This window comes from Macrotis lagotis, chromosome 2 (assembly GCF_037893015.1).
Source record: "Macrotis lagotis isolate mMagLag1 chromosome 2, bilby.v1.9.chrom.fasta, whole genome shotgun sequence".
NCBI classification, from domain to species: domain Eukaryota; kingdom Metazoa; phylum Chordata; class Mammalia; order Peramelemorphia; family Peramelidae; genus Macrotis; species Macrotis lagotis.
In genome coordinates, this window is record NC_133659.1 from 252,391,969 (window position 1) to 252,418,072 (window position 26,104).

Consider the following 26,104-nt stretch of genomic DNA (forward strand, 5'->3'; position numbering starts at 1 on the left):
AGCCCCCAGCCTGAGAGTCAAGAACTGGCTTCTGCCACTTAGTACCCTGAATTTGAGCAAATCCCAAGGGAACTTTCGAGATCCTCTTTAAAATTAGATCCTCCCAAGGTAGCTTCTAGTGAGACTCAGGGGTCTAAGGAGGATCATGCTGGCCAGTCAGTCAACAAATACCAGACACATCTTCTATGGTCCAGGTACTGTGGGATTACATTTAGGGATATAAAGAAAGGCAAAAGACAGTCCTACCCTCAAGGAGCTTACAATCTAATAAGGAAGACTAAGAGTAAACAAATATGTACAAATAAACTATGCATGGGATAAATAGAAAAAATCAATAGAGGGGAAGACATTAGAATAAAGGGGGAATAGGGAAAGGCTTCATGTAAAAGATGAGATTTTTAGCTGGGACTTGAAGGAATCCAGGGAAGCCAGTAGGCAGATGAAGAGGGAGAACATTCCAAGTCTGGGGGACAGCCGGGAAAGGTATTCTGAAGAAGGAGGTGTCCTAGAAACCTATGGACAGTAATCATCACTCATAGACACATATGAGGAGCACATCCTCTATATCTTCCCTAATTTGACTGGGAAGGTTAGGTGTTTGGACTTAGTTCTTGATCCCTCAACCTGACCTAGCCCTGACCTGTCTCTAACCCATTTCCCCCAAACCTATTCTTCCAGGTCCCCAGACCACTGTTCACAGTAGCAGAAAAGGGGCTGGAGGAGGGAAGATAGATGCCTTCACCCCAGGAATTGACATTAAACATGTGACTAGGATTCTGGGAACTCTGGTCTTTCCCTGAGGTAAGGACAAAGAAAATGTCCATAGTGGGAATTGGGAGAGATGACCTCAGTAGGCCTGAGCCAAGCTGGGGGTGATGCCATCAAACTTTCCACCTTGGCCCCACTACCCCAGGGTTCCAGGGAGGCTGCAAAGGGCCAGAGGGAATTGTGACTCAGAAGCAAAGCAGCCTTTGGGCCATTTGAGGAGGAGGATGGAGCAAGGAAGGGGAGGAAAAACATGAATCTCCAAGGATCTTGGGTCCCTTCCATTCTTGCCCATCTTAAGAAAAGGGAAAAGGAAACCCAGAGGAGAAACAGGAATCCAGGGGACACACCTAGGATGGCAATTAGGCTTCAAAGAGAAACTTGCCAAGTTGGAAACAGCTGTAACTTAAGATTGAGATGGGTGAGGAGACACTGAGACTCTGAGCAGAAATGGAGAGAGGAGTATACAGGGCCCCAGAGTAGGCAGGAAAACCGGTGAATGAGGTGAGAGAGCCCAAGGATCTTGCCTTCTGGATACTCAAATGTGTTTGAATGAAGGAGGTAGTAGTGAATCCCTAAAGAAGTAAAAATCAAAACCCCGAACTTCCCTTAGCTCTTTCACACCTTTCCTTCTCTGCTCCTCCTTCTAAGTTCCCCCTTTCCTCCTTCTCCACCCCCTTTTCCCTTCTCTCCCTTACCTCTCCACCCATGATTCCCCAGGTCCCTGCTCTCAGTCACTACATCTCTTTCATTCCCCAGCCCCCACCTTAGTCCCTCCCCTCTCTCTGCTTCTCTCTTTGTCTCTCTTCTCTGTTTGACCCTTCTTTTCCTTTCTTTCCATCATTCGTTCATTCATTCATTCAACACTCACTGGCTGCATATTATACAAAGGACGTTGAATTAGGTGAAGTCAAGATTAAAAAAAGGAAGAAACAAAGTAACATTGGAAAGCACAGGAAATGTTCAGTAACAAGGACCTGGGACCAAGTCTTGATTCTTCCCCTTCCTAGATGGGTGACCATAAGCTTTCCCTTTTATAAGCCTCAGTTTCCCCATCTGTGAAAAGAGAAGCTTAGACTAGATGATCCCTATGTCCCCTCCTTCAGGGGATAGTTACTGAGACCACCAACTGGCAGAGAGGTAAGGAAAAGCTTCAAGAAAGAATTCAAACAGCCGTTTATTGGGGAAGAAGTTGGTCATTCATTCTAGGCCTAAAGTAAAATATGATAGCAAAATAGAATGAGCTGCCACATTTTGGGGCTGGGGAGGAGTTCGCTTTGTATTTGAGGTGGAGAAGTAATGGGACACAGGACTGGAGATTTACTATGGACAGTGAGCACTGGGGAGCCAAAGGAGGTTTTTGAGCAGGCCGGTGATAGGTTCCGAGTTGAGGATTAGGAAGACTTGATGGGGGAAGAGAAGAAACTGAAGGAAGGAGATTACCTATCTCACCCCATGTTTCTCCTTCCTCCCCTCCCCTCTTCTTTTACCTTCTCTTTCTCCGTGCCTCTTATTACGTAGCCTTTCTTTGCCCAGTTTTCTCAGTTTTCTCTCCACAGGGGAGAAGGGCAGAACCAGGTTCCTCCCAGCTCCCCTTGGAGCACACCTGGCTGTAATCTCCATCCCCCCCCTCCAAAAAAAAAATTCCTCCTTTTTCTGGTCTCTCTCTCCTCCCCCTCTCCACAGCTCCCCTTCCTGAGCCCCCAGCCCTGCCTTCCCTCCTCCCTACCACCCTTCCCAGAACATCTGTAAGCAATCCTCCAGCTAGGAGGGGGGAATCTCCTCCCCAGCCAGCTGTGGGGGTGGGGCCAGCTAGGACTGGCTGGGCGGGGTCTAAGGGGAGGGTCTGACCTTCTGGAAGAGTTGGGATGTACCTTTCCATCTTCCCACCCAAACCAGGAAACGGTTTCCCTTTCTTAGGCCCAGGCTAATCTGAAAATTCCAGAACCAGAGCAGGAAGGCACCTCAGAAGTCATCTAGTCTAACACGCTCCTTTTACGGAAGCCAAGAAAGATCGAGTGATTTGCCTTCAATCTCACAGATAGTGAGCATCAGAAGTGAGATTTGAACCCAAGATTCCAGAATCTGGATACCCAGGTTCACAGCATCCTTATCCACCAGTATCACCACCATCACTCCTGACCTGAGAGCCCAGGATCTCCAGAATTCTAACATCCAGGTTCTCGCTTAGGACTGGGGGCCCAAGAAAACCACAGACCCTGATCGGAGATAGGGGAAAGGATGTAAAGCCTTACCCTCACCCCCACTTTTCCCCTCCCCTCCACAACACCAATCAGAGCTCTTGGTGCTAGACAGTTCTTCCTAGGGATCAGAGAGATTTGTTTCTGTCTCCTTTCACAAGTCTTTGAAGTTGGGCCTGGGGGCTGGAGATAAGAGCTGATCCTGTGAACCAGGTTGGAGTTGGGGGTGAGGGGTGGGAATGGAGGGGGAAACAATCTCCCAGAAATCTACCAAACAGAAATGGAAAAGAAAGTCTGGGGAGGGAAAAGATGGATTCCCTGGAGCTAGAGGGGCTGGAGCTAGAAATAGTTTTTGGTATATTCAGACCAGAAATGAACTAAATTCAAATGAAATACAAAACAACTCCCTTTCTCCAGGGACTTACGGGCCCTAGGGAGCCAGAGTCAGACCTGAGAGATCTGCAAGAAGTCACTCATTTCCCCTTGGTTCTCTGTTCTCATCCTTTAGGGGATGATTGTGGCCTCAACCCCCATGAAATCCCATTGTCCCAAGACTCCACCTCTGACCTGAGTCTTGGGGTTTGTGACCTAGGAACATGTGTGATCTCCTCAGGGATCCCATTCCATCCTTGCCCCTGGTCCCCTAGCTCCTTAAGAGGTTAAACCTCTCAGTGGGGAATGGAGTCTATTCTTAGCCACACAGAGGATCCCTGGAAAACAAGTGTGTTCATTTCGAGGTGATGATGGACAGAGAGGAATTTGTAGCCAAGGAAGGAGTGTGTGTGTGTGTGTGTGTGTGTGTGTGTGTGTGCCTGTGTGCACGTGTGCATGTATGTTTCAAGGAGGCTGAATTTGGAACATAAAAGTAAGGGTCCAGACACAGGGAGAAGACCCAGGCATTCCTAGTGTCTAGCCCAAAAGTAAGGACACTGGCATGGCCAAGGCATCTGGAAGGCTGGCACCATCTTCAACCAGGGGCACTACATAATTGACCTTGGAAAGGACTGAATACTGGTAATATTCCACAGCCACCACCCCAACCACCTTAATTTCACCTTCCCAGAGGATCACAATTTCAGAGTTAGTCGTCATCTACTCCAAATTCTCATTGTATAGATAAGGAAACTGAGTCCTAAAGAAATTAATTGATTTACCCAAAGTCACACAGTTGTTTAAGTGACAAAGTCAGGATCCAGATTCAGGTCTTCCAACATGAAATCAAGGATTCTTTCCATTCTGCCACACTGAGAGCAGTTGAATAACCAGAATGAACAAAAGGCATATACCCAGAATCTCTCAACATCTCCAGTAGTCCGAATCTTTCTTTGCTGTCCCCCACCCCACCCCCACCAACCTCCACCTGCCCCAGGGATGAGATTCTGCTTGAGGATTGGGGATGGGGGGAGGGAAGGTAAGTTAATGAATTGGATCATCTTCAGCCTTTCACATCCCCAAGCGGATGTACTTAAGGATCCCAGTGTTCCAGGTCTCTCCCTGATGGGCTCCAGATGTGAGCACATCTGGGAAGGCCATCCCAGGAAGCCAGCGATCCCCACCCCGGAATAGATTTTTTTTTTTAATCTAGCTTCCAGACAGACCCCTGAGCAGAAAGATCCCATCCAACCAGATCCTTCCCAGAAGGAAATGAATGGTAACATCAGAAAAGACCTGTAGCTTGGGACACAAGGGAAACAGGAACTGAGTATGGGGATGTTTGATGGGAGAATTTGGGAGTCCAGGGCTCCTCCATTCCTACTTCATTTCCTGTTTGTAGACATTCTATTCGACTGTGGAATCCTGCCTCCTCAAAAACAGTTGAAAAGAAAGGAAGGAAGTTTAGAGAGGCTGTTGGTATAGTGGCTTTTTCCTAGACACCTGGGTCCTCCATTCCCCCCACCCCCTAGTCTTTGCCCTTCTAACTTATTTTCCCCAAAGGTCTTGCCCCTTTCCCTTCAAAGTCTCCCTAGCCCCTGGTACCTCTCCTCTCTGCCCTGCCCCTTCTCCCCATCCCCAGGTTCTTCCCTACTCCTTTTGAGCCCCAGTGAAAACTGGCCTACCCTTGGAAAAACTCCCCCCAGACATGGGAGGATCTCAAGCCTAGGGAAAGGAACCCTCTTAAACAAGAGGACTTGAACATCTTGACTTCAGATGCCTTTCCTCACCATGGGGTTTTCCCTCCTTCCCTGATTCTTGGATTCTGAGTAGGCTACAGCAGGGTCAGAAGTTTATATTTAGAACTGGAACATGAGGCAGGGGTTTCTCCTGGGTCAGACAGGGTGGGTGGGGGGATAGAGGCCATAGGAAGTGACTCATAGATGATAGAGTCATCTGTTCTCCAAAACAGAGACCTGAGTCAGGGCTAGAGACATAGATAGAACTGCATCTTCCTCTTTACATGCAACACTGCATGTACCACTTCTAACCATAGATGGGAGTAGAAGAGAAATCAAATTAACTGAGGGCCAGAGAAGTCAATGGATTTGCTAACGATCACACAAATGGTAAATGACCATGCCAGGTCTTCTGACTCTAGCGCCCTTTTTCACTGTATTATCCAAGTTCAGTTCCCCCTCTTCTCACTGTTTTTCCCTACCTTGCTTTCCATCTTACTAGCCAAAGAACAAGGACAACCAATTTCTTCCTACTCCCACCAGCTCTCAGTGTCAAAGGCATTGGGTAAAGTTAGCTGGATCAAAGGAGGATATGGTTATTCTACTTGGGGAAAGCTCCCTTGGTATCTCAGGCTCTGCTCCAAAGTTACCCTATAGCCTCTCTAGTCTACCCCCTTCTCTTCTCTCCAAGAAGCCAGTTATTTAGAGTTTAGTCCAATGCTGTCAGTTTTTGAAGAATTCATTTAATTTCTTAGAATAGATGACTCTAAATCTATTAACTGTGTCTATTCTAATCCTTCTGTTTGGCATGCTCTTTGCATGAGACCCCAACCAAAATCCTATCCGTTTATCAGCTTCCTTATACTTCAAAGAACCCTTGCCAGTCTCCTGACTCTAGAACCCTGAGGTTGACACTCACCATTCAGGTTCTGCTGAAGAAGTGTGTGGTAGAAAGAACATTTGGAAGTGTGATTTGAAATGGGAGTTCAAATCCTGGCAGTGACACTTCCTAGCAAGATGACTACAAGATTTCAAGGTGGAATGAACAGTGGAAAAACTGGGTATGAATCCTGGATCTGTACCTGTGTGAATTGAGAACAGCCTCTTTTCTGCTCTGGATCTTTATTTCCCCAGTTGGAGAAAATGAGGCAATTGTAAAATAATAGAGTTAGTCTAGAGGATTTCTAAAGACCTCTCCAGCTCTAGCCTTCTATGAATATAATTCTGTGAATCTCAAGAAAAGCTAGAACACAACAAAGTTTCTCCTCAAAGTCTCCTGCTGAAATTTATTCTCCTTTTTCTAGAATTTTGTTCTCCAAAGGTAACAGGAGCTAGAAACCTGGTGACAGCTAGAACCTGGACAAAGTCCAGCCCTTGCCCTTTCTGCCTCCCCTCCCCTCCCAGTCAAGGTGACTCTGATTAATAATAGTGTCAGTCATCATAGCTAATCATTCTCACCTAGAAGCTAAGACAGAAAGTCTGTGAGGCAGAACAGAGGGACCTCAAAGAGAAAAGAGATAGGAACACAGACAAAAGAGGTGAAGCAAAGACATGGAGAGGAGGACAACTGTGGGGACTTCCCAGCAAGTCTAGTGTGGTGAAGGTCTGGATTCTAATCCTGATTCTGCTACTTCCTAAGTACCTACTTTGTGCTAGACCCTGTGCCTGTTGTAATAGTTGGCATGGGTTGATGTTAACAAAGAAAGGAAAAATATGGTTCCTGATTTCAAATAGCTTACAATCTAATAGAGGAGATCACACAAGCAAACAGCTATGTACAATTAAGAGATAGACAGGATTAATAGTAAATAATCAACAGAGGGATGATAGTAAACTTGGGGGCCTGGGGATCTGGAAAAGCGTCTTATAGAAGAAAGGATTAAGTTCATTTTCCTTATCTATTAAAAGCACATTTAAGACTTTGTGAAGGAACATATAAGCCATCCCAATGAGGAAGGATCTCTTAGAGGGGGATAAAAAAGTCCAGGAGCAGAGAAAGGGAGGGCCAGGCAGGACTCAAGGGAGGGGAGGCAGGAGGTGTTGAGGCCACAGGGAGAGGACTTATAAGGGCAGAGAAAGCCAAGAAAGGAGGGATATTGGGGAAAGGAACAGAGGCCAGCCAGAGAATGACTAAAGGGCTCCTGGTATAAACAGGAGCAGAGAAAGGGCAGGGAGCAAGGCTGTTTGGGTTGGCCTGGGGTGGGGTGGGGGGGCTAGTAAGAGGAAGACCTGGACAGAACATTGTGTCCACTCCACCACCACCCCCCCAGACTCCTGGGAAGAGTTGAGTCACACTCTCATTCCCGACCTCCCCCCATCACCACTACACACACCCCAGCTCCCAAATCCTGGGAAAAATCCAAAGAACCTACCTAAAGTGGAGACTGACTCATTTGCATGCATTTTGCATATTATTTATAAGCTTATTGAAATTCCCAGTGTCCACTATGCCTTCCCCTCCCCCACATCCCAACTTAAATCCCAGTAAAGTAAATGAACTCTTCCAAAGTTCTTCCTGGCTTCATTCACTTCTTATCTATGACCCCATCAGATGGGTAACCTCACTTTAAGCTCCTAAGAAGGGGTGCAGATGTAAAGCTGGGAATGGGGAACCAGCTTTACCTTCATGCCAGGCAAGCTGGCTCCTCCATTGGGTTGTAACTGGCACTAAGGAAAGTTACAGACAATGGCTATCTGAAATAGCTGCTCTGTTTGGGATAAGAACTGGAATTTCAGGAGTTAGAAGAAGAGGAGAGTGAAAGTAGGGGAGCTGTTCCCTTGGCCATATTAGTTCTGGGTCTCCAACAGGGGAATCTGTTGAATGAATGGATCCATTTCCATCTGAGGATAGTTTCTGAAATAGAAGGAGGGGCTCTAAAGAGAAAGGGAAGGAGGGCCTGAGAAGGATAAAGAGGGGTGAGGCTGTTCTCTGGCCTCTGTGGTCCCTACCCCCACCCCCAGGTTGAGATAAAGTTCTGAATCCTGGGAGGTGACATCATCGCCCAAAGCTGTGGGGGGTGAGGAGGAGGGGGCCTCTACTTTCCATCCTGTGTGTTTCTGTTTCTACGGGGACTAAGGAATAGTATCTATATCCAAAGTGTTTAAGAGCCAGAAGATGGTGGGAAGAGTCCTAGGGATCTGTCTGGCTCTTTAGAAAAACTATCTACAATCTCTCCCCCCCAAGTTGGGAATTTTAAAGGGCAGAGTATTACAAGCACTGAAAGAACACTCCCTGCCCCAGCACCCACTTATTCCACATCCACAGTTCAAGTCAATTCCATAAGCATGTATTAAACCAGTTGCTATGTCCTAAGCACTGAAAAAAATTATAATAATTATAATTTAACAGCAAATCTAAGAGGGCAAAGAAAAATATATAATCTCACTGGAAATTATTAATGTAAATGGAATAATTAATATAACTGATTATATATTAACATATGAAATATAATCTCAAATCTGCTTTCTCTCAACGGGTACATTTCCCCTTCTAGGAAGGGGAGAAGTCTCAAATTCCCCAATGTAAAGATAACAGAATGCCTGGGTCCTCAACTCTTGGGGGGGGGGGGGAGCTCTGACCCTGAAAGCAGCCTCAGGTCTAGATCAGACTGGTCTCTGCCAAACCTGGAGCAGAGAGCCTGGCACCTAGAATGCCTGGGTCCCAACCCCAGCTGGCCTGGACCCAAGGCATCTGGTGGCCCCGGAAGGCAAAGAGGGAATCCCAACTGGCTGGATGCCAGGGGTTCCCCTTTTCTCTACAGTCCAAGGATTTATCCTGAGGGAGATAAGAAGGGAGGCCCCTGAAAGCGAGATGAAAAGATTAGAGCCCCCCCCCCCCCCCCATCCCCACCCGCTCCGCCCTGGCTCCCTCTACCCTCCTGAGGTGGTTCCTTTCCTCATTAGGAAATTCTCCTCTCCCTTTTTCCTACTCCTTTTCCTGTGCGTTTACGTTCGACTTCTGGAGGGGAGGAGAGGAGGAGGAAGAGGAGGAGGGAGTGGAAGGGGGATCAAGAAAGGGGAGGGGGAGAAAGCTGAAAGCTACCCGGTCTAACCCAGGCCAGACCAGGCCAGCTCCGCTGGGTGGCTAGGGAACCGGGGAGCAAAGAGGAACCCCACCTCCCCGGGGTGGGGGGCGTGGGCTCTGCGTTTCAAGGACCCAGGCATGCCCCCCTCCCCACCCCCCCGGCCGGCGGGGGGAGGGCTCAGCCGGGAGTTTGGCAAACTCCTCCCCGAGTTGAGTCATTCGTCTCTGGGAGGTTTAGGAAGCCGCTGCGGGTCGCTGGCCCCAGGACAGGGAAGACTGGGCGCTATGCGGAGCAGGACTCCAGGGTCCCCGCTGCCCCCCGGGCTGCCGGGCTCCGGCCCCCCGCCCCCGGCCAGGCGCCGGCCCCCGCCGGCCGGCCCCCCGCGCCTGCTGCCCTCGCTGCTGCTGCTGCTGCTGCAGTCCGGGGTCGGGGGCTTCAACTTGGACGGGGAGGCCCCGGCCGTGCTCAGCGGACCCGCGGGATCCTTCTTCGGCTTCTCGGTGGAGTTCTACCGGCCCGGGGCCCAGGGGTGAGTGCGGCGGGGAGTGGGCGGCCCGGGCCGCCGCGCAGGGGCGGGGGGAGAGGGAGGCCGGGGCGCGGGGCTGGGCGGCGGGCGGCCGGGCTGGCGGGACCCCGAGAGGACGGAGGCTGGGCCAGGGTCCGGTAGGAGAAGGGAGGGCGGACTTTGGAGAGTGTGGCCGGACGGCTGGAGAGAAGTGTGAGTGTGTGTGTGTGTGTGTGTGTGTGTGTGTGTGTGTGTGTTGTGTGTGTGTGTGTGTGTGTGTCTGTGTGTGTGTGTGTGTGTGTGTGTGTGTGTGTGTGTGTGTGTGTCTGTGAGTGTGTGTGTGTGTGTGTGTGTGTGTGTGTGTGTGTGTGTGCGCGCGCGCGCTGGGGGAGGGGCCGTTCAGGGGCTTGCGGGGGTCCCGGGCTAGAAACAGGGTCGGGGCCAGCGCTGGGAATCCCCCGAGGCTGGGCTGGGCTGGGGACGGGGCTTGAAGCTGGAGATTTGGATTCCGAGAGTCTGGAACTTCAGAGAGGTGTGTGGGGCCAGTGTGCCGGGGGTCGCGATGAGGGGTGGGGAGGGGAGGGGAGGGGAGCCGAGGGACTGGGGCTTGGGGGCCAAGATGACCGTTGTGGCGGGGTCTGAGGACCTGGAGTCAGCCCGGGCCATTGTGCTGGGGGGGGGGGGGTCGGAGCCGGAGAGTGGGGGGAAACTCGGGGCGGGGGTGGGGGGCTCAGGAAGCGGCGGCCTGGACCGGGAATGGAGGCGGCGGCGCAGGGCTGGGATGCGGGGTGAGCCCGGCCAAGGGCGGGGAGCTCGCCGCTTCCTTGACCCCCCTCCTCCCGGCCCTGCCCCGGGCGCCCTCCGCTCCTCTCCATCCCCGGTGCACTGGTCTCAGCGCGGCCCCAAAGGGCGCGGAGAGGAGCGGGTGTCCGGAGCCCGGGGCGCCGGGGGGCGGGCTCGGCCCGGCCGCGGGGAGTGTGTATGTGTCGGCGGGCGGGGCGGGGGAGGCAGCTTCCCTTTTCCTCTCACTTTCCGGAGGAAGAAAGAGGCTGATTTCCTGTCACCCAACAGTGGGCTCTGGACCGGGGCTAGGGCTCCTGGGTCCCTCCAGGAAAACTAGGGCTCCAGATAACTGTCTTCCCAGGAAACTGAGAAAAGGGGCTGCAGGAAGGGAGGGACCCGGGAAACCGGGCCCCGGGGAGGAGCACTCCCTCCAAACACTAACTATCAAGATGACAAAAGCCCCCAGACCCTGGATACCCAGAGGAGGGATGCGGTGCCTTCCTGGCCATGGCATCTTCCCGTTGTGTTCCACCCCTGCCTCCCACCTGAGATGGGCGTGGAGAAGTCCAGGCTTCTAATCTCGCCTCTGCAATAGTGAATCAAGAGCAGTTTCTCAGGACTGAAAGAAACTAGAGTCCAGGATTTCTTCTCCAGATTTAGAGAAAGGGGGCTGACTGAAGATTATGCTTTCTTCAATGGACTCTTTTTTTCCCTTGACCCCCTAGACTGGGAGAACTGCTTCCCAGTGAGCATAGCATGAAGTCCATCTAAAACACACACACACACACACACACACACACACACACACACACACACACACATTGTCTCTCCCCGGCAAAGAAAGGGTTAATCCTATTTGGTGTCCTAAGTGGGGGCTTCCCTGATGTCTAAGGAGAGAGAGAGAGAGGAGGGTGACAAAGAAAAGGGGATGCTTAGGCCCCAGCTGTTGGCTCTGGGCTAGTTGAGGTCCACACCCACCCCACCTCCCCTCTGGCTTCTTGCCCAAACCCCATTGCATCACCCTGGCCTGGGACCTCTGCCAGGCCCAACTTCCCCCAGCCCCCCCATCCTCCCCCCCACCACATCTCCAATGGGGCAGGGAAAGAGGGAGCCACTTCACTGTGGCCAGGGTTCTGCTGGGAGGGAAGAAAGGCAATGGAGGAGCTGGGAAGTTATATGTCTGGAGCTCTAGGGAAAAGCAGTTGGACACCTGAAAAGAAGTGAGGATGGGGTACATAGTTCCCGTGTGTGTGTGTTTTTAAAAAAGGAGCTATAAAATAGAGGAGAGGAGAAAAGGCTGAACTGGAAATTAGGATTATTTGATTCCTGTTGGAGTCAGAAAAGGAGAACTCTTTTCCAGATAGTATGATCCCAGAAGAAATTACTTTCTCTTTTTGTCTCTCTAATTCTCTCCACCATTCTCTAAAACCCTTTCTCAGGGTGTGACAACACATCCTACCTCCCTGCCTTCTTCTAGCCCAGAAACACACATACCCTTGAACCCCTATCATGAAGAACCAGATTGCTCTTGCCCTCTCAGGAGAGGGAGAACATCTCTATCCCTTCTCCCATCATCCCCCAGGGTCTTCTCTCCTGGTAGACCCTGATGAAGGTCCTAGAGCTAGGGTTTGGAGGTGAAGATTCTGCCTCCATCCCCTCTAGATAACTACTGGACCTGGGCTGAGGCTTCTTTGTTCCTTGTCTCAATCATCTCCATACTTGACTTTACTTTGGAAGGATTTTTTTTGGCGTGGACTAAGTTGTGGAGATTTCTGCTCCCAAGCCCTACCTTCAGGAATGAGAGATACGAGGACACAAAACCAACCAAGTGCTGGTTAATGTTACTGCTGGGTCCTCAGGGCGGGGGATAGTCACATTTCCTGGATGCTGCCCAGGCCCCTGACCTTGTTCAGGCCAATGGAGTCAAATAATAAATAACCTTGTATTGAACAGATTTGTTAATCAATAGCTTGGCTGGGGAGAGGGGAGAGACCTGGTTTTGTGTAAAAGTGGAAGGAGAATTGGACTATCAGTCTGTAGCCCTGAAAGCTCCACCACTAATTTGGGGAACCTGGGGCAGGTCACTTCAATCTGCTGGGCTTCATTTTCCTGATATATAAATTGGGAATGGCAGATGTGGGCTAGATGATTTGTAAGGTCTCTCCCAAGTATACGATTCTATATTTTGTTCCTGGAATTTAGGAACTGGCATATAAGAAGCAGAGCCTGGAGTAGAGAGTGGGGATGGGAAAGGGCGAAAGCACCCTGGACCATTCAACAACTCCATAGGTATTATAGGCAGGCTTGCCTACCTGTGACCTTCCAAACCTAGGTCCTGTTTCTGAGTGTCACAGGCTTTGCCCTAGAAAGCACACTGGTTAGGGAGCCTACCCACCTCATTCCTGCCTTGTCCCAAATGATCTCCATTATATCCGAAGCTCTCTCTGCTTGGACTGCTCCACAGAATAAAAGGACTGAATAAATTGGTAGGGGAGAGGTAACATCAGTTAGCCTTCAACTTCAATGGGGCTTTGGACCCAGACCCACTGTCCTGGTATTGCCCAGGTCTGACCTCCAGCCAGAGTCAGGTGCCAGTTCTGTGGGAATCAGAGCCTGAGTTCATGCCAGGACCAGCCCTCATCTCAGAGGACAGAGCGCCAGGGTTCTACTGAAAGACAGTTTTAAGTGCCCCTTAGTCATGCCACCAACCACTCTAGCAACAGAGCCCAAGAGATTCAGGCAGAGGAGAGAGGAAGCTTGGGAGACAAATGGAGTGGTGAGAAGTTAGAAACAAACAGGAAACAACCAGTAGTAAATATTTTCTCTCTTTGAAACTCCCCATCCCCTTCCTCTGTTACCCTCCCTTTCTTCTGTGCCTCTAAACCATAATTCCAGTCATCTCACCTTCTTCTATTCATTGCAGTCTTTAAGCTCATATCCCAACTCCTAGACCCTTCCATAGGCAAAGATGGTTGTCTCTGGATTTCCCTTTTCATTCTATTCACAGCTCCAATGTAGCCTGGAACTCAGGCTTTCCTCCCTGGACCTAGGATTAGGTATCTGAGTGCTAGGATCTTGCCCCACAGAGGGACTTTGCTTCAGGAAGGAAGGTAGCCTGCCCTGATTGGAATGAGTCACTCACTGCCTAGGTCTGAGAGAACAACTGGACCTACAGGAAAAAGCTGAGGTAGGGAGAACTGAGAGGAGAGAGTGAGGAAACAGAGATATAAGCAATAACAGGAACAAAGGCAGAGGGATGGAGATACAACAGGTTCAGGAGAGGAGACAAAGGTGCAATGGCAGAAACTAAAAGAAACATGGGAGAAAAGGGGGAAAAAATGGTGACAACCAAATGTCACATGGTAATAGACAAGGAGGGACAGGCAGGATAGGGGAAGAAGGGACAGAGGCCACAAGGCAAGACAGTCAGAGACTGGCAGGCAAGCAGATCAATGGATACAGATAGACAAGAAGAGGGGTAGAAGGCTGAGAAAGGAGAGTTAGAAACAGTGATAGAGAAACCACCTGGTACAGAAAGGGAATCCAGAAAAATTCCTTTGAGGGTTTTAGCTCTGACCACAATCACTATCCCTTGTCACCCATCCCATTCATAAAAAGGAACAAACTGAAGTATAAGTAATGGCCCTTTGAGGACACAAAAGAGCAGGAGCTGAACACAGACTCAATGGCAGTGGAGTCTGGAGGTGGAAATAGAGTTGAAATAGGAAAAGAACCTTCAGGACCCAAGCCCCCAGATCCAGGAGGTCAGTAAAGAGTGAAATTGGTCAAGGAAGCAGCAGCTCTTTATCCCCTTCACTTCACCCTACTCTTCTGTATTTCCCCCCTTTTCATTTCCAGGACTCACATTTTCCTCCCATTCCCGCTAGGCTGGGAGGTTGAGTGGATCCAGGCCTTGGGAGGGGTTTTTGGCTTGAGAAGGGTGAGCAGAGGTGTCAATGTATTTGTACCAGAGTCATGGTTGGGTGAAGCCAGAGAGTTGGGTGTCCTGTGAGATGAGAGACAACAATACATAGGGGACAGTGGGTTCTGCACAATCCTGATGGCCAAAGGTCCTCCCCTTCTCCTTTTCAGGATTGAATGTTTGATTCCCTTTGGGAATTTTGGAGAGGGAGTCAGTGGAGGAACTGAGAGGATTGGGGAGTAAGAAGCTATGTTGGGGGGGAAGAAGGGGAGAGGTTAGTGACAGCAGCACATGGGGACTGTCTGACTCCATCTAGCTTGTGTCTCTGGCATCTGTGGCATCTCCCAAGATATAAATACCCACCCAGTGGGCACCTGCCCCTCCCCAACCCCAGGATCTGAACTCCAGGGTTCTTGCCTTAGAAAACCATGAGTTCTAGAAGCATAGGAAATGAATCAAGGAGCAAAGACCTAGGTAAAGGGGATGTGGGGGAGGTGGTAAGATGGGAGAAGGTAGGATAAGACTAGATAAAGCCTAGGAAACAGTGGTATATAATACGAAGAGTATGAAACTAGGAATCGGAAAACCTGAGTGATTCCTAATTGTACCAGCAACTAATTGTATGTCTTTTGGCAAATGATTACATTTGCCTGGGACTTGATTTCCTCTTCTATAAACTGTGTGTGTGTAATTTAAAAAAAAATTTGTAAATGACAAAACACAGAAATAAGATCCTTTTGAAAGAAAGCAATTAAACCTTAGCCCCCTTATTTTTAACAATCTCTAAGGTCTCTTCCTGGGCTAAAGTTCTTAGACCTAGAGATGATAAGGGGAAAGGGACAGGAAGTGGGAGGGATAAGGATAAAGAGAACGGGGTTGAGGAGGGACGCCAGAGCTGGGGAGCTGCCCCACCCCCTGATTAGCCCCTTCCCACAGGGTCAGTGTCCTGGTGGGTGCTCCCAAGGCCAACACAAGCCAGCCAGGGGTCCTGCAGGGCGGCGCCGTCTACCTCTGCCCTTGGGGCCCCAACTCTGCCCAATGTACCCCCATTGAGTTCGACAGTAAAGGTAATGGGTTGGGACTGGGAGTAGGGGGCGGGTCTTGGGTGGGGATTGATAAGAGGGTGGAGTTTGGGGAGGAGAAAATGAGTCTAGAGAATGGGGCCTGAGGGAAGGGGTGGGATGCACAAGCCCAGGAAGCGGGTGAAGGACCAGTAGATGCCTAGGTTGGGTCCCTAGGGTCAGGCTGGGAGAAAGCAGCCCCTTCTTCCTTTCCGCCCCTCATCTTTTCCCTGACTCCTTGTGTGGCTTCTGCCAGTGGCTCTGACGATGTGTTCCCAGCCCAGCCTCGGCGAGGCGGGGCGGGCATGATTCAGAAACATGTGGCTCTCATTTCCCCTGAATCACCCACAACCCAGGGAGGCCAGGGGAGAGACAGAGACCCAGACAGTGAGAGGGACAGGAACAAGGAGAGGCAGGGAGGCAGGGCTAGCTGGGGGAGTCAGCAAGAAGATGAGGGAAGAATGATAAACCATCACCCAGTGATGGGCTGGGGGAGAGAGGTAGCCAGCAAAGAGATCTAGGGAGATAGAGGGTTGAGAGAGTAAGACAGAAACTGAAATGAGAACAAGAAGGGGATAAGCACTGAGATGCAAACAGAGGAGAAATCCACAAGGAGCTGAAAGATAGACATGTGAGGGGGAAGTTAGAGATATTAGCTAGGAAATAGAGACAGGAGAGATGGTGTGAAAGGATGGAGGTGGCAAAGCAGAGAAAAATACACAAAGAGGGTTAAAGAGACAAAGACACAAAGGAGAGAGCTGGAGAAAAAGTAGAGATGCTGATAGTTCACTTTAATAAATTCACCCCCCCTCAAATATCTCTTTGCATCTACCACCTTCTCTCATTTCTCACTCAGCCTCTTAAACTGATTTTCCTGCCTCTGCTTCCTTCCAATGCTAACCCTTCCCCTGCACCTCAGATGTATTTTCAAAGCACTGTTTTGATCATGTTATTTCCCCAAAAAGTTTTCAGTGTCTCCCCATTTCCCCTTATAATTTGACTCTAAAACTTGCCTGTTCAGGTTTATCTCTCATGGCTAGTCTTTCCCCTGTATGTTTCAGTCATCTCTCCCTAAAGACTAAATGTTTCCTTAAGGCATTGTGCTTTTCATCCTCCCTGTCTCAGCTAGGACAGTATAATCCTTTGTGCTCTCCCTTTTTCTCCTCTCACCTTTAACTCTTTCCATTTCTTACTGGACCTTTTTTCTTATGTACAAAAATCTACATTTATTCAAATACAGTCATGTCATCTTCTGGAACATTGCCATAACTCTCCAAAACCCTGAATTCTAACCTGAATTCTTGCCATTCTATATCCTGTAGAAACAGGGGTTCATTTCACAACCCCTGTTCCCTATCTCTCTGTCCACACAGACTCTAATGTCCTACTGGATCTTTTAAGGATCCTTGTCCTTTATGGCTTTGCTTTAATGCCACCTGTAGATTTTCTCAAGTTACCCCAGTTACCTATGCTTTCCTTGTGACCACTCTTATGATTTTGGGTTATGGTTATTTGCAAGTGTCTCATTTTCTCCCAATGACTGTAAGCTCCTTAAGGGCAAAGAATACTTTTTTCACCTTATCCACCACAGGGTCCAGTAGACATAGATATAGATATAAATGAACATTCATATATAGGAACATACAGAGATATAAGAATAGATGAACCATTAAGGTTAATATTTTAAAGACAAATGGGCAGAAATAGTTGGAGGGGTCCAGTTGTACAGATTGCTAACCTGGGTTATTTTTTTTCATTGCTTCTAAATTTCCAGATTCTCCCAATCCTAACCCTGGAAAGCTTGACTGAATCTAGGCATCATGAACCTTACTTTAGTAAGGAAATCAGGGGAGGGGAAGCCTAGAGGGCAGTTCTGGAAATCCCTCTCTGAATGGGGAGGGGTGACTCAGACTAGGAAACTGTCTCTCAGAGATCCTTTTCCTCCACTTTGTCTGCTAATGACTCAGGAAGGGCTAAGGTTGGAAAGTGCATGGGAATGCCCAGCCACAGGGCATAGATTTCTAGTGAAGAAGACAAAGAGTATTGAACTTCTGGGCCCCAAGCTTTTCTCCCTTATGCCCATCTTGCCCTTCCCTCTCAGGCTCTCGGCCCCTGGAGTCATCCTTGTCCAGTCCTGAAGGGGAGGAGCCTGTGGAATTTAAGTCCAAGCAGTGGTTTGGAGCCACAGTCCGAGCCCATGGTTCCTCCATCCTGGTGAGGGGCACAGTGGGCATATCTGGGGGGGGTAGGGTGGAAGTCAGACTGGGCTAGGAAGGGAGTTAAATTCTAACTGAGCAGTTCCTATTGGTGTTATAGGCCTGTGCCCCCTTATATAACTGGCGCACAGAGAAGGAACCCCTAAGGGACCCAGTGGGCACTTGCTACCTCTCTACTGACAACTTCACTCAATTCCTGGAATATTCACCCTGCCGCTCAGGTATGGGGTGAAGGGGGAGGACAAGAGCATGGCTTGGGGGGTGGGAAGGGAGTGGGAACAGACCTGGGACCTAGAAACTTCTTCTAGCTCTACTTGTCTAGAAATCAGCAAAGGAAAGAATATTGGACCTAGACTAAGCTACCTGGACTAATCTAAAGATCTACTTTGTGACCTTTCCCTTTCTGGGCCTTAGTTTCCCTTTCTGTACAATGAGGAGGTTGAACTAGATGACTGTATTCACTTGTTCATGTGCCCCCTCTGCTTGCCACACCTACTTCTTTCTGCCTCTTCCCTCTTTGGGTAACCCTGTCTACACTGAGCCTCGTCTTTCCCTGCAGATTTTAGCTCAGCCACAGGACAAGGTTACTGCCAAGGGGGTTTCAGTGCAGAATTTACCAAGGTAAGGAAGATATGAGAAGGGAGAATACAACCAGGGTGGGAGCAGGCATGGGGGTTCATTTCACAACCCCTGTTCCCTATCTCTCTGTCCACACAGACAGGACGTGTGTTGCTGGGAGGACCTGGGAGCTACTACTGGCAAGGTGAGCCCCAGCCCCTAACTCAGTGCTCCCTTGGCCCCTCTGTATAACTCTGTATCCTCTTCCTGAGGACCTGAGGACCCCCTCTAGCTTTTCCTCCCTTTCCCCTCTCTGATCCATCCTGCCCCTGCCCACCTCCCACCTTCCCCTTACCATCCAGGGCAGATCCTGTCGGCTACCCAGGAGCAAATAGAAGAGTCCTATTACCCAGAGTATCTAATCACTGAAGTCCGGGGGCAGTTGCAGACTCGACAAGCCAGCTCTACCTATGATGACAGCTATCTGGGTAAGTGAGAAAGGTAGCTTGGACATGGGGAGGGGGGACACTCAGAAAACTCCAGCTTCTCCTCTTCCCTCTCCATGAACAATATGAGAACCCTAGGGCTCTCCTCAGAATCCAGAATTGCCCCTCTTCTGTCTATAGGCCTCTGCCTCTATCTAGTCTACTCCTGAGAACTGGCTGATTGTGGAGAGGCTACTCTCAAGGCAAAACTAGGTATCTAAGGGAACAGACTGTTAGACTAGCACTCAGGAAGACCTGAGTTCAAATCCCATCTCAGAGTCTTAACTGAATAACCCTGGGCAAGTCACTTAACCTCTTTCAGCCTCAGTTTCCTCACCTGTAAAACAGGGATGATAATAATGGGACCTACCACTTAGAGCTGTGAAGGATCACATATTAAAGTTATGTAAAACAAAATACATTAGACAGCTCACAAACCCTAAAACCATAAATAAATGCCAGCCTTTATTTTCATTGAGTAGCAAAGGAAACAATTTGGAATAGTATAAAGAACGTTGGCTTAAGAAGAGACCATATGTAGCTCCAGAATTTACTATGAGAAAGTAATTTTGCCTTTTCTGGGCTTTAGTTCTCCCAGTTGAATAATGGGCACAATATTTATACTTAGCAGTACTCAAGACTGTTGGGAGAGTATTATTCAAAACTTAAATCAAAATGCTCATAACCAAGTGGACCAGGTGGGAATTAGAGGGGCATGGGGGGGGGTATAGATGAAACTCCTCAGAATAAAAACTCTAATCACCCTGCCCTTTATGTCTCCCAGGATATTCAGTGGCTGTGGGAGAATTCAATGGAGATGCTACAGAGGGTAAGGATGTCTCTAGACCCAGGACTGGGGGAGGGGTTCTAAACCCCCAAACTGGAAGAGTCCAGAATTAAAGCTTCTAATGACCTTTCCCTACCTGCCTTTCTAAAATTCTTTTTTTTCCTGCTTGCAGACTTTGTGACTGGTGTACCCAAAGGGAATCTCACCTACGGCTATGTAAGACCCCCACTGGCCCTCTCCCCCCATCCTGTCCTTTTGTTCCATCATTTACTCACCATTTCCCTAGCATTTATTATAGAGTGCCTACTGTATACTACTGAGGATACATACGAAGACATATTCTCTACAATTAACAGTCCTGTGTTCATTGATAATGAACACAAATAATTATCAGTAGAAGACAGGATATGTTGCCATGTTCATGTAAAAGGGAGTGGGAGGAGAAATCCTTTCCCTCTGGAGTAAGCAGAGATGTCTTCATCAGACATCTCCAGAGTTGAACTTTGAAGGATGGGTAGGAGTTCAGAAGGCAGAGGTAATAATGATGGTGTGAGCAAAGATGAAAAAGGGACCATGGATCTTGTTATTTTGATGTAAATAGCTTCCAAGCTAGTTTAATTGTTTTAATTAATGTCTAATATTATTTCTACTACATATTTTTAAACAGAGATGGAAAAAGGCAAATCAATAGTCCAATTTGATCAGAATGGAGAGAATGTGAATGGGAGTAGTAAGAAATAAAATCCCAAAGACAAATGAGAAGTATGGATTTTATTCAGTAGGCAATAGTAATCTATTGAAGGTCTAGGAGTAAGGGAAAGGAGTGAAGTGACTAGTTATGCTTTAGGAAGATTCATCCTAGAGCCACATGATATAGTTGATGGGAGAGAGACCTGGATTTGAGTCCTACCTCAAACACTTACTAAGCTATAGAATTCAGAGCAAGTCATTGACAGCTCTGGGCCTCAGTTTCCCTATTTATAAAAGGAAATGAATGGCTTCTAACCCCTTCTGGCTCTAAAATCTACAATGTTGCTGTAATCTGGCAACAAGGGTGTGAGACATTGTTAAAATAGTACAGGTGAGCATTCATAAGAATTTGAACCAGGAATGGTTGTTGTTGGAAGAAAAGGCCTCAATTTCCTCATCTGTAAAATAATAGGGTTGGCTCAAATGATCTCTAAGGCCTCTCCAGCTCTTGTGTTCTGTGACCCCAAAACTCCTATAGACAGAAAATTAACAGAATTTGGTGACTAGGTTGATTCATGGTTAAGTAAGATCTAGATATCAAGTCTGGTTATTGAAAAGAATGGTTGGTACCATTAGTAGAAATAGATGTTAAAACAAAGAATAGATTTCAAAGAAAAGGGTATGAGCCCTGCATTGCATGCACTGAATTGAACAATCTAGTGGGACATCCAGGTGGAAATGTCCAACAGACGGTTGGAAATACTGATCTCAGCCTGGGAAAGAGGCCAGGCTTAGATCTATTTTTGTCCCGAGTGGCTCCGACAAATGCGAATGCCTGGGTGGCTGCCCCATGAGTCTTCTCCAGTCTTTCCAGGGAACTCTGGGTGGGCTGGAAGTCCCAGGATGTGCATCCTAGGACCAATACCACTATTTCCTCCCCAACACCCAGGTCACCATTCTCGATGGTTCAGATGTCCAGTCCCTCTACAACTTCTCAGGGGAACAGGTATGGCTAACTTCCTAACCCTTTGTTTGCATCCTTAACCTGCCAAACTCCCTACAACCTCCCGGCCCCTCCCCAGTACCCATTGTCCCCTAGCTTGCCCTCTAGTGTTCTAGAAAAAGGGTATGCTTATTACTTCATCTTGTCTCCTTCCTCAGATGGCTTCCTATTTTGGCTATGCTGTTGCTGCCACAGACATCAATGGGGATGGGTATGTAGGGGGTGGGGGGGGCAGAACCTTCATTAGCATTTCTGGGGCCTGGGTAAGCACCAGGAAAATGGGTGAGAGACAAAGACCATGAGATCTTGGCTTCTACCATCTGAGACCTTGGCATGAGTAAAGGTGCTTCTGAGGATGGGGGTGTGGGAAGGAGTACATTTGCAGATCAGCCTAAGGTTGGGGGGCCATTCTGTGGTAGTTTCTGACCTGATAAAAGTGAATAAAATCCTGTTATCTGCCACTAAATTTCAGTACCCTGGGCACACTCTTAGTTGTCCTAACTTATGACTGGAGTTGAGGGGTTGGGAATTCGGAGAGGTATGGGAATTAGCACTTTTTTCCTATCTTGGGATCTAGAAAGGGTGGATAAGGACTTGAGGACAAACCCCTGAGTTCCTTTGATTTGGCCGTGGATATCTGGCTTCTTCTGGTTCAGGCAGAAGGGGGATGGCCAGGAATTAAGGATCAGGAAATTCTGACTTTTCCCCCCCTGGCTAGGCTGGATGACCTCCTAGTGGGGGCCCCGCTACTAATGGAGAGGACAGCTGATGGACAAGCTCAGGAAGTGGGCAGAGTATATGTCTACCTCCAACAGCCAACAGGCATGGTGCCTACGCCTGACCTCACCCTCACAGGACTTGATGAATTTGGACGGTTTGGCAGTTCCTTGTCCCCCCTGGGAGATTTGGACCAGGATGGCTACAATGGTGAGCATCTTGGATTTGGGGAGGATGACAAAGGGTTCAAACAATCTGAATCTGGTGAAGAGTAGACTGAATCAGGGAGCTTGGGTACCTGGAATTTGGAGTCTAGATTCTGTTTCCTTGGATAGCAAACAGATTTGGGTAGATGAGTATAGACCTCACTATAAGAACAATGAAAGGGGAAGGGGAAGAAGGATGGGAACATGGATACTTTTATTTGAGAAGTTATGTCTGAATTTAAAGGCAGTAGAGAAAGAGATTAGAAGCTTAAACATGTGAGTCTAAGGGTTTAGGTGGAACTAGGGACCAGATGCCCAGGTCCTAAGGGGATGTAAGAGGGAGGATTTAGGTCCAAGGATACTGATGAAAGCAATGTGCAGTATTAATAGGGCGTCTCATGAATGTATTTCAGATGTGGCCATTGGAGCCCCATTTGGGGGGAAGAATCAGCAAGGAGTGGTGTTTGTGTACCCTGGGAGCTCCAAAGGGCTGGGTTTAAAACCCTCTCAGGTGCTGTTACCCCTCTGGCAACCTGGGTATACCCCTGATTTTTTTGGTTTTGCTCTTCGAGGGGCTCGAGACTTGGATAACAACGGATATCCAGGTAATTGCAAATATGCCCCCTTTACTAGACATCTGGATCTCTTTCCCCTAACACGTTTGAGCCCCATCACCCATCAGGGAATGCTTAGATTCTTTGTCAAACGGACATTGGGGATTCCATCCCCATCTCCCTTCATCTCTCCCACCTGAGAAATGACTCCAAGTGTAATTCTCAGCTATGGCCACCAGAGGGCCACATCCCTCCAACCCAGTCTCCATTGTGTTTAGGGAGCTGAAAATCTCAGATTAAGGGGAACACTAAATCCTCTCAATGAGAATTTCTTTGTTAAAAAGCTTTTTGGATGCTTGCTTCTTTTTTTAATGTCACTGTTCCATCTCACTGACCCTATTCCATAAACTTTATCCTTCCCTAACACAGTCAAACAAAGCAAAATAGACACCTTGGAGGCATGGGTTCAAATTCTAACTCTGACACATGCTGGCTGACTGACCTTGGGCAAATTGCTTAACCTCTCAGTGCTCAAGTCAACTCACTAAGATCCAGAGAAGGTGGTCTTCTAATTGTTCAAGGGGAAGTTCCTGTTACCTGTCTCATCCCAAGCAAGACAAATCAATGCATTATTCCTTGGTTCCCCATTGGTAATGTAGCACCCCTCTGCTAAAAAGTACAAGACATGTGTCCTATCTCCTGAACTCAAAACTTGTTCATGTGTTGAGCCATTCTCTGATATCCCCCTTTGTTACATTATTTTTTGAGTGGTAAATTGTTGTACCCAGGAGAGATTTTAACTGAGGGTTCACTCACTTTTATGATTTTCTTGCAGACCTGATTGTGGGGGCCTTTGGTGTGGACAAAGCTGTGGTGTACAGGTAAAGGAGGGAGATTGGGGACATGGGAAAACTCTTAGGGCTTTGGGAGTCCAGGTGACAGAGAGGGAAGTGAATGGAATACAAGGATCCCGGAGTCTAGGATTCTGAACCCCTGTTTTCAGGGGGTTGGGGAGCAGGGTAGAGGGCTGAAAGTCCTCTTCTTCTCCTCCCTTACCCTAAAACCTCTGTCAGGGGCCGCCCGATCATCTCAGCCAGTGCCTCCCTCACCATCTTCCCTGCCATGTTCAACCCTGAGGAACGAAGCTGCAGTTTGGAGGGAAATGCCATGTCCTGGTATGTAGTTGGGGGAATGGATCCCTTCCAGGCCTGGGTTGGGAGTTGAACCAGTTCCAGGAACTAGATACTTGGGTCTGTGCCTTGGGGTAGGGTTGGAGGTAGAGTTCCTGGTGTCCATGTTGGCCAGCGGGGATTGGGGAGACATGGTGGGGAGAGAATTGAGAGGACTGTGGGCCTGTAGGGCTAAGTCCTTCTTTCTTCACCAATTTCCTTCTATCTTTCTCTAGCATCAACCTGAGTTTCTGTCTCAATGCTTCTGGAAAGCATGTCCCAGACTCTATCGGTAAGAGTTCCTTATGGCCCTAGAAGGGTGGTCAGTCAACAGACATTTATTTAACGCTGACTATGTGATAGGTTTTGGGATACAAGGAAAGCTAAAAATATGGTTCCTGCCCTCAAAAAGCTCACATTCAACATGGAAACAACTGCTAATCTACCAGATAGATAGATAGATGTACATATTATGTATACAGTATAAATGGAAGATAAATTCCGAAGGAAGGCAATGGTAGGAGAAGATTAGGGGAAAACCACCTATAGAGGGTAGATTTGAGCTGAGACTAGAATGAAACCAAAACACCAGACTGGAGGAGGGAGAACATTTCAGGACTACCAGTGCAAAAACACAGAATGAAGAGATGAATGTAAGTTCCTTGAGGACAGGGACTGACTTTTGCCTCTTTTTTGTATCACCAGTGTATATATAGGTCACTACCTGGCCTACAGTAGGTAATTATTAGATATTTATTGATTGGTTGAAAAGAAGGCCAATATTTCTGGATTATGATCCAGAAAACATAGGGGGCAATAAGCCTAAAATGATGGGAAAGGTAGGAAGGGGTCAAGTTGTGAAAGGCTTTAGAACCAAGCAAAGGACTTTATAGTTGATCCTGAAAGTGATAGAGTTTATTAAGAAGGGAGAGTGATGGGGCCATCAGACCTATACTTTAAGAAAATCACTTTGATAGTTGAAAAGGGAATGGACTGAAGTGGGGAGAGACTTGAGGCAGGGAAACCAACTTTCAGGCTATTGCACTAGTCCAGGTATGAGGTGACAGGGATATGGCAAGCAGAGAAATAGATGAGGGATGCTATAAGGTAGAAATGATAATACTTGGCAACAGTTTGGGTGAGTAGGATGAGAAGCAAGGGATGCCACAGAGGTTGTAATCCTGGGTGATTGGGGGAAAGGTGGTGACCTCCACAGAAACAGGGAGACCAGGAGCACAGAATGCTCTGGAAGAAAGATGCATTCTGATTTGGACATGCTGACTTTGAGGTGTCTGTGGGATATTCAGTTCAAGATGTTCAGTAGTCAGCTGGTGATGAAAAACTGAAGCTCAAGAGAGAAATTAGGACAGGCAAAACAGATCTGAGAATTATATACTGAGAGATGACCTTTGAATCTATGAGAGTTGATGAAATCACCAAGTGAAATAGTATAGAGAATCCAGAATAATGCTTTGAGGGGACACTCACAGTGAGTAGGCATGACCCAGAGGCAAATTCAGAAAAGAAGTGGCAAGTCAAAAATTTAGAGAGAAGGAAGGAGGTAATATTCAGAAGACAATGTTAGGCCAAAAGGATGAGACTTGAGAAAAGGCCATTAGATTTGGCAATTAAGAGATCATTGGTGACTTTGGAGAGAGTGGAATGATGAGGTCAGAAGCCAGACTGCAGATAGAAAGATATTAAGGGAAGTGAAAAGAATAAGCATTTACTTAATTCTGTTAACATTTTAATAAATATTTCATTTAACTCTTACAACACTGGAAGATAGGTGCTACTATTATCTCCCATCTTACAGTTGAGGAAACTGAGATAGATTAAGTGACTTGTCCAGGGTCACACAGCAACTGTCTCTGGTGAGTTGAGGGGACAAATAACACCTCTTTTTTTTAGGTTTTTTGCAAGGCAAATGGGGTTAAGTGCCTTGTCCAAGGCCACACAGCTAGGTAATTATTAAGTGTCTGAGACGGACTTGAACCCAGGTACTCCTGACTCTAAGGCCGGTGCTTTATCCACTACACCACCTAGCCACCCAAATAACACCTATCTCTTTAAGAAAATCAGTTAGGTAACCGATTAGGTAAAAACTATCATTGTATGTAATTGGAAAACAAGTTTAAAATGTTTAAAAAAAAAAGAAAGGAAAGATTAATTAGGGCAAGCTAGATGGTGAAATGGATAGAGCACTAGCCCTGGAGTCAGGAGAATCTGAATTCAAATCCAGTCTCACTAGCAATGTCACCCTGGATAAGTCACTTAATCCCATTTGCCCCCAAAAAAGCAAATGAGAGGGGCAGCTAGGTGGTGCAGTGGATAGAGCACTGGTCC

General features: G+C 48.0%; 1 protein-coding gene across 2 annotated transcripts in view; it reads left to right on the top strand.

The window, feature by feature from the left end:
- Window positions 1-9,239: 9,239 nt before the first annotated feature.
- The window catches only part of ITGA5 (integrin subunit alpha 5), a 39,178-nt gene continuing 22,313 nt past the window's right edge, over window positions 9,240-26,104 (top strand). For both annotated transcript variants that reach the window (XM_074225728.1, XM_074225727.1), the window contains exons 1-16: window positions 9,240-9,631; window positions 15,249-15,379; window positions 17,475-17,587; window positions 17,690-17,810; window positions 18,149-18,210; window positions 18,307-18,352; window positions 18,510-18,635; window positions 19,417-19,461; window positions 19,592-19,635; window positions 21,059-21,115; window positions 21,271-21,323; window positions 21,831-22,039; window positions 22,449-22,640; window positions 23,425-23,470; window positions 23,663-23,764; window positions 23,995-24,050. In XM_074225728.1, the coding sequence (XP_074081829.1) occupies window positions 9,240-9,631; window positions 15,249-15,379; window positions 17,475-17,587; window positions 17,690-17,810; window positions 18,149-18,210; window positions 18,307-18,352; window positions 18,510-18,635; window positions 19,417-19,461; window positions 19,592-19,635; window positions 21,059-21,115; window positions 21,271-21,323; window positions 21,831-22,039; window positions 22,449-22,640; window positions 23,425-23,470; window positions 23,663-23,764; window positions 23,995-24,050 (1,795 nt within the window). The remainder of the gene's footprint in view (window positions 9,632-15,248; window positions 15,380-17,474; window positions 17,588-17,689; window positions 17,811-18,148; window positions 18,211-18,306; window positions 18,353-18,509; window positions 18,636-19,416; window positions 19,462-19,591; window positions 19,636-21,058; window positions 21,116-21,270; window positions 21,324-21,830; window positions 22,040-22,448; window positions 22,641-23,424; window positions 23,471-23,662; window positions 23,765-23,994; window positions 24,051-26,104) is intronic.